This window comes from Gigantopelta aegis, unplaced genomic scaffold (assembly GCF_016097555.1).
Source record: "Gigantopelta aegis isolate Gae_Host unplaced genomic scaffold, Gae_host_genome ctg6513_pilon_pilon, whole genome shotgun sequence".
Lineage (NCBI taxonomy): Eukaryota > Metazoa > Mollusca > Gastropoda > Neomphalida > Peltospiridae > Gigantopelta > Gigantopelta aegis.
In genome coordinates, this window is record NW_024535087.1 from 1 (window position 1) to 13607 (window position 13607).

A 13607-nucleotide genomic window follows, 5' to 3' on the forward strand; every position below is an offset into this window, starting at 1 on the left:
GTCCAGCCGGGTCCCTAAGGTTACCAAAAACCATAAAGGGAACAACCCGGTGAGATGAAGTCAACAGAGCTCCATTTCTTTGAAAGGGCCCCATCCCCACCATCAGTATGTCACAATAGGCCATACAAATTTATAGAGAGAAGCATCTGTTTGCTAAATACAAGTTAACCTTAAAATGACAAGTTGTTTTAGGGATGCAACTTTATCTTCCCTTTTCAAATTCGAGACAATCCAGATAGTTTTTCTTCAGTAGTAGGTGGTTTCCCCAAAAGTAAGTTGATTTTCTTGTCTCTTTAATTTTCTACAAATACAAGAGAATCTTGTCCTCCCTCATCTTAAAATGGGTGACGAGTACATTATCTATTTCACAATTCCGTGTGGATTTTAAAGTATGTTAATAAACGGTTGATGCCGGCAAAAAAAACTTTGACTTAAGGGATAGTTTCCCCATGGGGGATTTATAATTACCCCAACAGAAATTTTTGTTTAATTTTTATGGATTAAAACGTCTGCTAAGTGTGACAGGCTCAGGGGCCACGATCACTTGAGCACTTTTAAACTTTTATATTATCTGTGTATTTTGGTTAACTGTGCAGTATATATGACTAGAGGATATATTGTTAAAATATTATGTAATAATTATTGCTCTATGGTATATGACAAATTATGATGGTTTTTGTTTCCTGTTATCATATCAATACTGGTATGTCACTTGTGATATGAATTTTATAAAAATGTGAGATTGAAGAAAAGATATGACTGGATTGTTTACATTGCAATCTCACTCACAAAGTATGCCAGACAATCACAAAAGATTGGTTTTGGCTATTGTTATAAACTTTTCTATCTTTCTTATCCCAACCACCGGGGTATACAGTGGCACAATTATCAACATGGAAATGTTCATTATCATTATCTTTAGTAGAAAATCGTAGAGATTTGGTGACCTCCAGAGAGATCTCCAACGTTACCATTAAATCCAGATACATAAAGATAATATTCATAATAGAACTACCTATGGAAAAAGGGTCAGATGGCGTAATGGCATATGCGCAGTGGTGTTTACCATCTTTATCTTTCCATATCTAATTCGTAACTGTGCAGGTAAAGTCCTATTAGCTAAGTCGATGGGATTTTACTCAGTCCCAGCCAATGGTTCTCTTGAAATATTACCAACCATGAACATAATCATCCCAGTTAGATAGAAGTCGAACAGAGCCATCCATTCTTCTTTGAAAGACAGTCCATCCACCACCATCCGTCTCCATGTCACAATAGGCCTATACAATATCTAATAAATATTTGTTTATTTGGATTCATAACTATACCTTAAAAGGTGATAAGTTGTCAGGTTTAAGCAAATAGACACCACTCTTATCCTGTCCTTTCCTAAGTCATCAAGACGTCTTATATTGTCCATCACGACTATATAAGCAAAACAATTAGTACAATTGAATTTCCTTTCTCTTCAATTTCTATACAAGTACAATGGATGTCTTGTCCTTCTTCATCTTTAGCTTTACGGCCATAGAGTTTTTCTACACGACAAATTGAGAGAAATTTATTAAATAATTAAATGCTGTTTACCTTGAAGCTCTTCAGATGGACAATTCTCTTCCACACTGGAGATAGCTAAGGTAACAGCTGCACAAGAGAAAGTATTGAGTTCATGTTAGAGCAAATTTTGTATTCTCTTAAAATTTTATGAGTAATCTTAAGTTTTCTTAACAATATGAACTGGCCAAGTTGCTTTAAGCATCTATATAGGCATTAAGTAGGTGTGGCTATGTACATGTGCTAACATTATTTAAATCCAATACCTTTTCATTGAGATAATGTGTATGTTTCATGCCAGCCGCATGTAGGAGTTGTCTTACTTTTATTTTTAGTCTGTTTCCAGGCAGTTTTATAAATGTTCTGAATATTATATGTTAATGAAAAACTGCATGATACTTGTTATATTATAAAAACTGCATCGAGTCTTAAACTTGATATTAATGCGAGATTACTTCGGCTTTATTCAAATGAATAATCATCTACTTGAAAATAAAAGATAAATACACACACACACATACACAAACATTACTACTACTATGTATTGGCATCTATTGACACTCAGATGAGTATTTGGTATGCTTTGATTAAATGTAATGATTCAATTGAATCACATTCTGAGTTTGGACTAATAACAATCAAAAACTGTATTTTTACTGTATTCTCTAATTTTGAAAACAAACAATCATTAGGGGAAATTTCAAGATATCTCTGTAATTTTTTCAAAGAATATTAAACTCAAAATATTGCCAGCTGCAACTAGAGTAGTAAGTAAAGTAGATTAAATATGGTCAGACCATATGTACTATCACTGATGTTATTCAACTGTTCATCTAAGAATAATTATAAGCAGTCATAATAATTTTGATAGCTTCAGGTTGTTACACTTTCTCTTTGCATAACAGCAATATATTGAATCTAGTGCATCTTGTGTCTCTTCAACTATTTAATTGTGTTAATCCATGTATTTGTTTCTATAACAATAATTGTAATACTATGGAACTATTTGTCTCAAATTTTTGCTACAACTATTACAACAAATAAGCATTATATCCTTGATATTGTGGTTAAAGTGTTATTCTTTTATCCTTAAATTGACAAAGTTATATACATTGAAATAATGATTACTATTACTACAACAAATAAACAATGAAATAGAAACATCATTTCCTATATATACATATAATTGAGTTTGTGTCTTGAGGATTTGTATTATTAGACACGACGGACTTTAATCTCAGTAAATGGAAGAGAATAGTAATAACCTTTCCATGCTTTCCAGTTTATTCCCTTCCCATCAGCATCATCTCCATATTTACCATTTAAGTTAGACCAGTGGCATGTCTCATACCACCATGCACCGGTGAACTGCACAGCACAATGGTCATTCCATGGATCATTATCGTTGTCTTTAGTAGAAAACTTCATAAGATTATGGCCTCCAAGTGAGTCTCCAGCAGTACCACTATATCCAGATACATGGAGAGTATAATCAGTAGTAGAACCACCTATGTAAAAGGTAGAGTAACTGGCATATGCACTGTTACCATCTTTATCTTTCATATCAACTCGTAGTTGTGTAGATATACTCCCATTAGCTAAATGATGGATTTTACTAAGTCCTAACCAAAATTCTCCTGAAGTATTTCCAAAACCATGAACATATTCATTCCAATTGAGATAGAAGTCAACAGACCCATCCATTCTTCTTTGGAGACAGTCCAACCACCACCATCAGTCTCCATGTCACAATAGGCCTATACATGTATAGAGATGAAGCATCATGTTTGTTAAATACTATGTTATACCTTAAAAGCTGGCATGTTGTCAGGTTTGAGAGAATAGACACCACGCTTATTCTGTCCCTTTCTCAAAGCATCGAGACAATCCAGATAATTTTCTTCAGTAGTAGGTGGATCGTCAGCAAAACAAGTACAGTTGTATTTTCCTGTTTCATTTAATTTTGTACAAATACAAGAGAATCTTGTTCCTCCTCATCATTAGCTTACAACTGTACAAGTACTCTGAAAGAAAATATAGAAGTGTCTATTATTAAACCATGAGATTATGAACAGCAAATAGGAATTTCTTTGTGATTACTACATTTATATGTAGTATAATTTGCATACCTTGAGGTTCCACATCAGATGGACAGTTTCCATTTACATTGTATATAGCTATAGTTGTAACTACAAAGAGAATAATGTAGAAGTTCATCTTTAATTTTATAGTTGTCCTCTTGTGGTTGAGTATTTCTTGTTAATGATGACACTCCTCTGTTAGTATCTTAGTGTGGATTGATGTTCTGGTCTTGCTTTATATATAGTCTTGTAGAAATTCTTTATATGTTAATGTTAACATCATAGTTTAATAATAATGGTACATATCTACATAGACACATGATATTTGATATATTATGATCTGATTGATAGAAGTGAAATTATTCATAGGGCATTGTCATCACAAGTTATAATGTCATACATTTGTGAGATATTTTACTGACAAAAATTGTCCTAAGAAGTATTTACAAAAGTTATTGAAAGCTCTTTCCAAAGTTTGCATTTTTGTTCTATACGTTGTTAGTATGTTGTTTGTTATTAACCTAAATTATTGTCTTCTCAATCATAATATGTGCTATATTGTATAATGTATGTTTTGTTAAATTTCTGAAAGAGTATTGAATTGACCGTAAACATTTGTTGTTCAATGTATGTTATCTTAAGAACTATTGTCACATTTTGTACATGTAATTAGTCTTTCAATATGGAAGATGTTGAAAAAATAAACTTTATTGGCTAAACGTTCAGTTCCTCTTCATCTTTTTCAGTGAACCTAAGAAACTTATAAACAAGCTAAAACTATTGGTTGATAGATGTTGAAAATGTTGCTTGATATGTTATTTCTTGAATAAGGACCACATAGTCTACTTCACTTCGCATCCAAAAGGAGGGAGGTGACTATTCAAGTGTATACTTTATAAACCTATAAACTGAATACCATAATTTATCTATTTTATTTAAAAGTTACAGTTCTTGAAATATTATTATTAACTACAACTTCTGTTTCTCTTCACCTTCTTCAGTTGACCTAATAAACTTATAAATAAGTTAAATCTATTGCTGGAGGAGTAGGTACTATTATTTTGAGCTGTTGTTTCTCTATTTGTTTGTTGTCAGTTAGAGTTAATAATGAATATTGATTTATAATTATCACAATGCTATAAAGTTGATATCAGTATGTAGCTTTAGTCTTTATTAAAAGTGTTAGTTAATATAACATATGAATAACAAGATTTATAGGTTTATTTTATTAACATTAGTAGGTTTGTCTTGACATATATAGTACATAGTCATGGATTAACTGTTAGTATTTATTGTATAGTTTATAAAATGTATCAAATAATTTGAAAGGTTTCTAAGTATTTGTAGAATGTTGTTGTGAGGCTATTGCCAAATGTTTGATGTTTATTAGTGTATAGTTAGTCTTTCAATATGTAAGTTGTTAAATATTTAATTGATATGTTGTATAGTATATACTATATATATTTCTCCAAATGAAATTACATTAACAAGATTATAATAATGTATAAATGTTGTCCTAATTATGGTAGTGTTTATTGATGTAAAAGACTACATTTGTTAAGTCTGAAGACTGGAGAGTTAGGGAAAGCTATATTGTTGCTTAAAGATGTTTCTCTCATTACAAAAGCTTTTGACAAGCCTTAATAAATCGCACTGTATTGTCTACCTCTTCAAAGGAAATAAAAATTATTTTATATATTCAAACATGCATACTTTTTGACTTAATTTTAAGTGCTGATCCTGGTGAACTAGTCATTGTTGGGAATAATTATTTTTCTATCCTATTTTATCAGAATTGTAATGATCATGTACTAAATACTGGAATCAAAGGTTTTTTTGTTTTTGATATGCTTTTCATTTGACTAATGAATTTTGCAATGCTTTATGATTATTATTATTCTTGTATACTTTCGTGTTTATTTATTTTAATATGACTATGAAGGCAATAATTACAACCAATATAAATTACAAATAAATTGAAATATCTAGCTTAATTAAGATAATTATATTTTACATGGACATGATCTAAATGTTTCAATCAAAAAGTGTCACATAATATTTACTGCTACTAGTTCTATTAATGTTTAATTGATTTCTTCAACACGCCGAACTTTCATTTCAGCAAAGTACAGAGAATACCCCCAACCTTTCCATTGGTACCAATTAATTCCCATCCCATAGTTATCATTGCCATAATTACCATTTAAACTGGAATCATGACAGACTTCATACCACCATGCAGCAGCATATTTAATTGCACAATTACCACTATATGGATCATTGTCATTGTCTTTAGTAGTGAATTTCCTGCTGTTATGCCTAGCAAGAGCATCTCCAGCAGTACCACTATATCCAGATACATGGAGAGTATAATCAGTGGTAGAACCACCTATGTAAAAGGTAGAGTAACTGGCTATCGGCTAGAACCAGTCTTATCTTTCATATCAATTCGTAGTTGTGTTGTTTCACTCCCATTAGCTAAACGATGGATTTTACTAAGTCCTAGCCAGTGCTCACCTGAAGTGTTACCAAAACCATGAACGTAATCAACCCAGTTGAGATAGAAGTCAACAGAGCCATCCATTCTTCTTTGAAAGACAGTCCATCCACCACCATCAGTGTCCATGTCACAATAGGCCTATACAATGTATAGAGATGAAGCATCATGTTTGCTAAATACAATGTTATACCTTAAAAGGTGACAAGTTGTCAGGTTGAGGGAATAGACACTACTCTTATTCTGTCCCTTTCTCAAAGCGTCGAGACAATCCAGATAATTTTCTTCAGTAGTAGGTGGATCATCAGCAAAACATGTACAGTTGTATTTTCTTGTCTCATTTAATTTTCTACAATACAAGAGAGATCGTGTCCCTCCTCATCATTAGCTTTACAACTGTACAAGTACTCTGAAAGTAAATAGAAAAGTGTCTATTATTAAACCATGAGATTATGAACAGTAAATAGGAATCCTTTGTGATCACTACATTTATATGTAGTATAATTTACATACCTTGAGGTTCCACATCAGATGGACAGTTTTCCTTTTACATTGTATATAGCTATGTTTGTAACTACAAAGAGAATAATGTAGAAGTTCATCTTTAATTTTATAGTTGTCCTCTTGAGGTTGAGTAGTATTTGTTGTTGATGATGACACTCCTTTTTAGTGCTTAATTGATGTTCTGGTCTTTGCTTTATATATAGTCTTATAGAGATTCTTTACATGTTAATGTTAACATGATAATTTAATAATAATGATATATATCTACATAGACACATGATATTTGATGTATTATGATTTGATTGATAGAATGAAGTTATTCATATAGTACATTGTCATCATATGTTATAATGACACTACAATTTGTGAAATATTTTACTTACAAAGTTGTCTTAAGTATTTATAAAATGTTATTGGAAAGCTCTTTTCAAAGTTTGTGTTTTATTCTATACATTGTTAGTATGTTGTTTGCTATGAATACTTCTCAATCACAGTATACGGTATATTGTATTATTTATGTTTTGTTAATTTTGTGAAGAATATTGAATTGACTATAGTCTTTTGTAGCACAATGTATGTTGTATTAATACTATTGTTATATTTATGTATATATAATTAGTTTTTCAATATGGACAATGTTGAAAACGTTAATCTTTATTAACTAAATCTTCACCTTCTTCAGTGGACCGAATAACTTATAAATAAGATAAATCTATTGCTGGACAAGTAGGTACTATTATTTTGAGCTGTTGTTTTCTCTCTCTTGTTTTTGTCAGTTGGAGTTAATAATGAATATTGTTTTATAATTATCACAATTATATAAAGTTGATATCAGTATGTAGCTTAGTCTTTATTAAAAGTGTTAGTTAATATGAATATGATATAACAAGATTTATAGGTTATTTTTTTAACATAGTAAATATGTCTTGACATATATAGTACATAGTCATGGATTAACTGTAGTATCTATTATATAGCGTATAAGATGTTGACAAATGATTTGAAAGGTTTCTAAGTATTTGTAGAATGTTGTTGTGAGGCTATTGCCAAAAGTTTATGTTTATTAGTGTATAGTTAGTCTTTCAATATGTAAGTTGTTAAATATGTTTATTGGTATTTGTATAGTATATACTATTATATTTCTCAAAATGAAATTACAATTACAAGATTATAATAATGTACAAATGATGTCCTAATTAAGTGTTATTGATGTGAAGGACTACATTTGGTATGTCTATAGACTGAAAAGTTAGGGAAAGCTCTGCTGTTTCTTTAAAATATTTCTCTTTTTATGGAATCTTTTGAGCCTCGATAATTCATACACAATTTGAAGCTCTCACAATAATGAATATTTTTCTCTTGTAGTGTAACCATGTGTTTTGAGAGCTGTGTTTGTTAATTTTTCAATGTTTTATTCTATTTTTATATGCGACTATTAAAGGAATAAAAATTAAATGGCATTTTTATTACTACAAACAGAAATTGTAACTAAATAATCATTTTCAAATTGACACATGTACACAAGATGATGATGATTATTATGTAAATATTCACTACAACGAATGATCAATGAAATATCACTTCTATGACTATATATAATACTAATACAACACTCTGTAATTGAGTTTGTCTCTTGAGTGTTTGTATCATTAAACACGACGGATCTTCATCTCAGTGAAAGGTAAAGAATGATAATAACCTTTCCAATCCTCCCAATGATTCCAGGCTGATTATCAACACCATAGAGGCCATTTATGTTAACATCATAACAAGCACCATACCACCATCCAGCTTGTAATCGTTAGCACAATTACCACTGTGTTGATCATTGTCATTATCTTTTGTAGAAAATTTCTTGAGATGATGATATCCAAGAGAGTCTCCAGCAGTACCACTATATCCAGATACATGGAGAGTATAATCAGTGGTAGAACCACCTATGTAAAAGGTAGAGTAACTGGCATATGCAGTGTTTCCATTTTTATCTCTCATATCAATTCGTAATTTTGTGGATACGTCACTATTTGCTAACGATAAACTTTGCTCAGTCCTAGCCAATACTCTCTCGAGACATTTCCCAAAACCGTAAACATAATCAGCCAGTTGCGATAGAAGTCAACAGAGCCATCCATTCTTCTTTGAAAGACAGTCCATCCACCACCATCAGTGTCCATGTCACAATAGGCCTATACAAGCGATAGAATGTGACCACTTCATAATAATTATTATACCTTAAAAGGTTGTAAAATAGTTGGTTTAAGCAAGTAGACTCCACTTTTATTTTGTCCTTCCTCAATGCGTCAAGACAGTCAAGATAATGTACTTCAATAGTAGGTTGATCATCGACAAAACAGTACAGTTATATTTTCCTGTCTCATTTAGCTTTCTACAAGTACAAGAGAGATCTTGTCCCTCTTCATCTTTAGCTTTACAGCCATAAATTTTTTCTAACAGAAAGAAATAGAAGCAAACAATTATATTAATGCTTCCATATTTATAATTTATTTATACCTTGAGGTTCTTCAGATTGGACAGTTTCCTTTCACACTGGATGTAGCTATTGTTATAGCTATAAAGAGAATGATATGAAGGTTCATTTTCAATCAAGCAGTTGTCCTTTTACGTTAACTTTTAATGACAACTCTTTGAGCACTTTATTTATAACCTATATGAAGTTAGACCTGGATTATTTTTGCTGTGAAATTTGTACTATAATGTGTGTTATTTATAGAAATGTCAATGAATCCCTTCACATGTTTTTAGAAAGATGGCAATGTCATAAAGTTGATGTCAGTATGTAGCTTTAGTTTTTTTAAAGATGTTAATTAATATGAAAATATGATATAACAAGATTTATATGTTAATTTATTGAGATTAGTAAGTTTTGTCTTGACATATATAGTTATTGATTAAATGTTAGTGTCTATTATATATTTTATAAAATGTTATCAAATGATTTGAAAAAGTTGATAGGTATTTGAAAAGTGTTGTTTTAAAAATTTGCTCCCAAAATGTTAATGTTTATTTGTGTAGTTAGTCTTTCAATGTTTTGCTATTTATAGATTATCATTCCAATATGCTTAATCTCATCTAGAGCTTTAAAATCTATGGTGGCTTAAATTTGCCCATTTTCCTACATCTTAGAATTTTTTTTAATTTTAATTGTTTAAATTTTTGCAATGGTTCTTTTATCCATTTATTTTTTAAACATTTCAAAAATCTTATTATTATTCAAACAGTGCTATTAATTATATAGGATTTTCTAACAAAAAAACACTTTCAGTTTCAATGTATATTTGTTCACTACATTTGACATGTTTTTAACTCAGATAACAGTATATTAGTACAAATTAGAATGTTCCACCTCACTTTGTTTAAATTCAGTGTGCAGTAAAGTAGTTTCTTATACCACCAACCCACTTAAAACATTGAGACTCATGAACACATTTTTACCTAATTTATAATTCAAACAAAAAATAACACAAACAAGTAAATAAAATTTTCTTAAAAAATAATATTTAAATGTAGAGATGATGCTAAAACATATCAAACAAGTCCAAAAGTATGAATGACAGTATAGACATCCCTGCACAGTATCCACATAACTGTACTTGTTTGTGTTTAAAAACCATATTTTGTTATGTTGTGTGTACTTTCTTGAAACAAAAATGCTAACTAATATTTAAGTAAGCAGCCTTGTACTTTTGGAACTGTTTGCCTCAATATTCTGCTACAACTATTATGACAAATAAGTATTATGCCTTTACTATTGTGGATAAAATATTATTCATGTCTCCTATTCAATGTTTTATTTTATTTTGTATATGACTATCAAGATGGTATTTAAAATCAAAAGTGTGTTTTATTGCTATTAGCAACTTCCTTTTATGAAATATTTTCTCTTAACTTGACAAAGTTATATACATTGAAATAATGATTATTATTACTACAACAAATAAACAATGAAATAGAAATGTCACTTCCTATATATACAATATAATTGAGTTTGCATCTTCAGGATTTGTATTATTAGACACGACAGACTTTCATCTCAGTAAATGGAAGAGAATAGTAATGACCTTTCCATGTTTGCCAGTTTATTCCCTTCCCAAAATCATCATCTCCATATTTACATTTAAGTTGGACCAGTGGCAGTGATTATACCACCATGCACCAGTCCATCCCACAGCACAATTACCAGTATTATTTCGATCATTATCATTGTCTTTAGTAGTAAACTTCATTATACTATGTACTCCAAGTGAGTCTCCACCAGTACCACTATATCCAGATGCATGGAGATTATAATCAGTGGTAGAATTACCTATGTAAAAGGTAGAGTAACTGGCATATTCACTGTTACCATTTCTATCTCTGATATCAACTCGTAATTGTGTAGATAGACTTCCATTAGCTAAACGATGGATTTTACTAAGTCCCAGCCAAAATTCTCTTGAGACATTTCCAAAACCATGAACATAATCATTCCAGTGTGATAGAAGTCAACAGAACCATCCATTCTTCTTTGAAAGACGGTCCATCCACCACCATCAGTGTCCATGTCACAATAAGCCTATACAATGTACAGAGATGAAGTATTATGATTGTTAAATACATTGTCATACTTTAAAAGGTGACAAGTTGCCAGGTTTGAGGGAATAGACGTTATTCTTATTCTGTCCCTTTCTCAATCCAGATAATTTTCTTCAGTAGTAGGTGGATCATCAACAAAACAAGTACAGTTGTATTTTTTTGTCTCATTTAATTTTGTACAAATACAAGAGATCTTGTCCCTCCTCATCCTTAGCTTTACAACTGTACAAGTACTCTGAACGTAAAATAGAAAAATGTCTATTGGATAATTATGAATAGCTAGTAGGTGTCCTTTATGATCACTACATTTATATGTAGTGTAATTTACATACCTTGAATTTCCACATCAGATGGACAGTTTCCTTTTACAATGGATATAGCTATGGTTGTAACTACAAAGAGAATAATGTAGAAGTTCATCTTTAATTTTATAATTGTCCTCTTGTGGTTGAGTATTTCTTGTTAATGATGACACTACTCTTTTAGTGTTTGAATTGATGCTCTGGTTTGTGCTTATAGAGATTCTTAATATTAACATGATAGTTTGATAATAATGGTACATATCTACATAGACATGTGATATTTGATGTATTATGATTTGATTGATGGAAGTTATTCATATAGTATATTATCGTCACGTGCTATAATGGCACTATATTTTGTGACATATTTTACTAACAAAATGTCTTAAGTATTTTTAAAATGTTATTGGAAAGCTTTTTCCAAAGTTTATGTATTGTTAGTATGTTGTTTGCTATGAATACTAATAATCTAATTATTGTCTCCTCAACCATAATACTTTAAACATAATATTGGGTTGACTATAACTATTTGTAATAACAATATGTGTGTTTTCTTAAGGTTATTGTCATTTGTCACATTTTTGCACATGTAATTAGTCTGTTGCTTGATTTCATATCTTCTTGAATAAGAGCCACATTATCTAAATTGAAATGTTTCACCTCACTTGATTTAAATTCAGTGTGCAGTAAAGTAGTAGTTCTTATACCACTAAGCCCTTAAAACATAAAGACACATGAACATATTTTATCTAATTTATAATTCAAACAAAACTACACAAACAAGTAAATCAAAATCTCTTAAAAACTCATTAAACGTAGAGATAGTGCTAAAACATCTCAACAAGCCCAAAGTATGAATGAGAGTATAGACATCCATACATAGTAGCCACATAATTGTACTTGACCATAATATTTGTGTTTGAAAACCATATGTTTGTTATGTTGTGTGTACTTTCTTAAAACAAAATGCTAACTTAATATTTAAGTAAGCAGCCTTGTACTTTTGGAACTGTTTGCCTCAAAATTTTTTTCTACAACTATTACGACAAATAAACATTATGTCCTTGATGTTGTGACTGAAGCGTTATTCTTGTCTCTTTTTTCAATGACTTATTTTATTTTGTATGTCACTATCAAGATGGTATTAAAAATCAAAGTGTGTTTTATTGTTATTAGCAACTCCCTTTTATGAAATAAGTCTTGACATATGTATATACATTGAAATAATTATTATTACTACAACAAATGAAAACAATGAAATAGAAACATCATTTCCTATATATACAATATAATTGAGTTTGTCTCTTGAGGATTTGTATTATTAGACACGACGGACTTTCATCTCAGTAAATGGAAGAGAATAATATGACCTTTCCATGTATACCAGTTTATTCCTTTCGCATAATCATCATCACCATATTTACCATTTAAGTTAGACCAGTGGCAGTTTTTATACCACCATGCACCTATGAACAAATTGGCACAACTATGATCACTACTTTTGATCATTATCATTGTCTTTTGTACTAATTTCATGAGATGATGCCAGCTAATAAGAGAGTCTCCAACAGTACACTATATCCAGATGCATGGAGTGTATAGTCAGTGCAGAACTACCTATGTAAAAGGTAGAGTAACTGGCATATGCACTGTTACCATCTTTATCTCTCATATCAACTTGTAGTTTTGTAGATACACCTCCCATTAGCTAAACGATGAGTTTACTAAGTCCTAGCCAATATTCTCCTGTGGTGTTACCAAACCATGAACATAATCAGTCCAGTTGAGATAGAAGTCAACAGACCCATCCATTCTTCTTTGGAAGACAGTCCATCCACCACCATCAGTCTTCATGTCACAATAGGCCTATACAATGTATAGAGATGAAGCATCATGTTTGTTAAATACTATGTTATACCTTAAAAGCTGGCATGTTGTCAGGTTTGAGAGAATAGACACCACTCTCATTCTGTCCCCTTCTCAAAGCTTCAAAGTACAATCCAGATAATTTTCTTCAGTGTAGGTGGATCATCAGCAAAACAAGTACAGTTGTATTTCCTGTCTCATTTAATTTTC

The 13607-nt window shown here is 30.8% G+C and overlaps 2 protein-coding genes and 1 pseudogene across 2 annotated transcripts; all 3 read right to left on the reverse strand.

The window, feature by feature from the left end:
- Window positions 1–1587: 1587 nt before the first annotated feature.
- On the reverse strand, window positions 1588–3258 carry LOC121366657 (ficolin-2-like; the record flags this gene model as incomplete). The annotated part of the gene is made up of 2 exons (XM_041491019.1): window positions 2820–3258; window positions 1588–1644 (listed from the first exon to the last, which is right to left on the reverse strand). Coding segments are annotated over exons 1-2 (496 nt in total), but the record flags the coding sequence as incomplete, so codon positions are not given.
- Window positions 3259–5719: 2461 nt separating this feature from the next.
- LOC121366658 lies at window positions 5720–6660 on the reverse strand (annotated as a pseudogene).
- A 4073-nt stretch (window positions 6661–10733) lies between these two features.
- LOC121366659 (ficolin-2-like) lies at window positions 10734–13397 on the reverse strand (the record flags this gene model as incomplete). Its single annotated transcript, XM_041491021.1, has 3 exons — window positions 10734–10960; window positions 11562–11621; window positions 13295–13397. Coding segments are annotated over 3 exons (390 nt in total), but the record flags the coding sequence as incomplete, so codon positions are not given.
- Window positions 13398–13607: the final 210 nt, after the last annotated feature.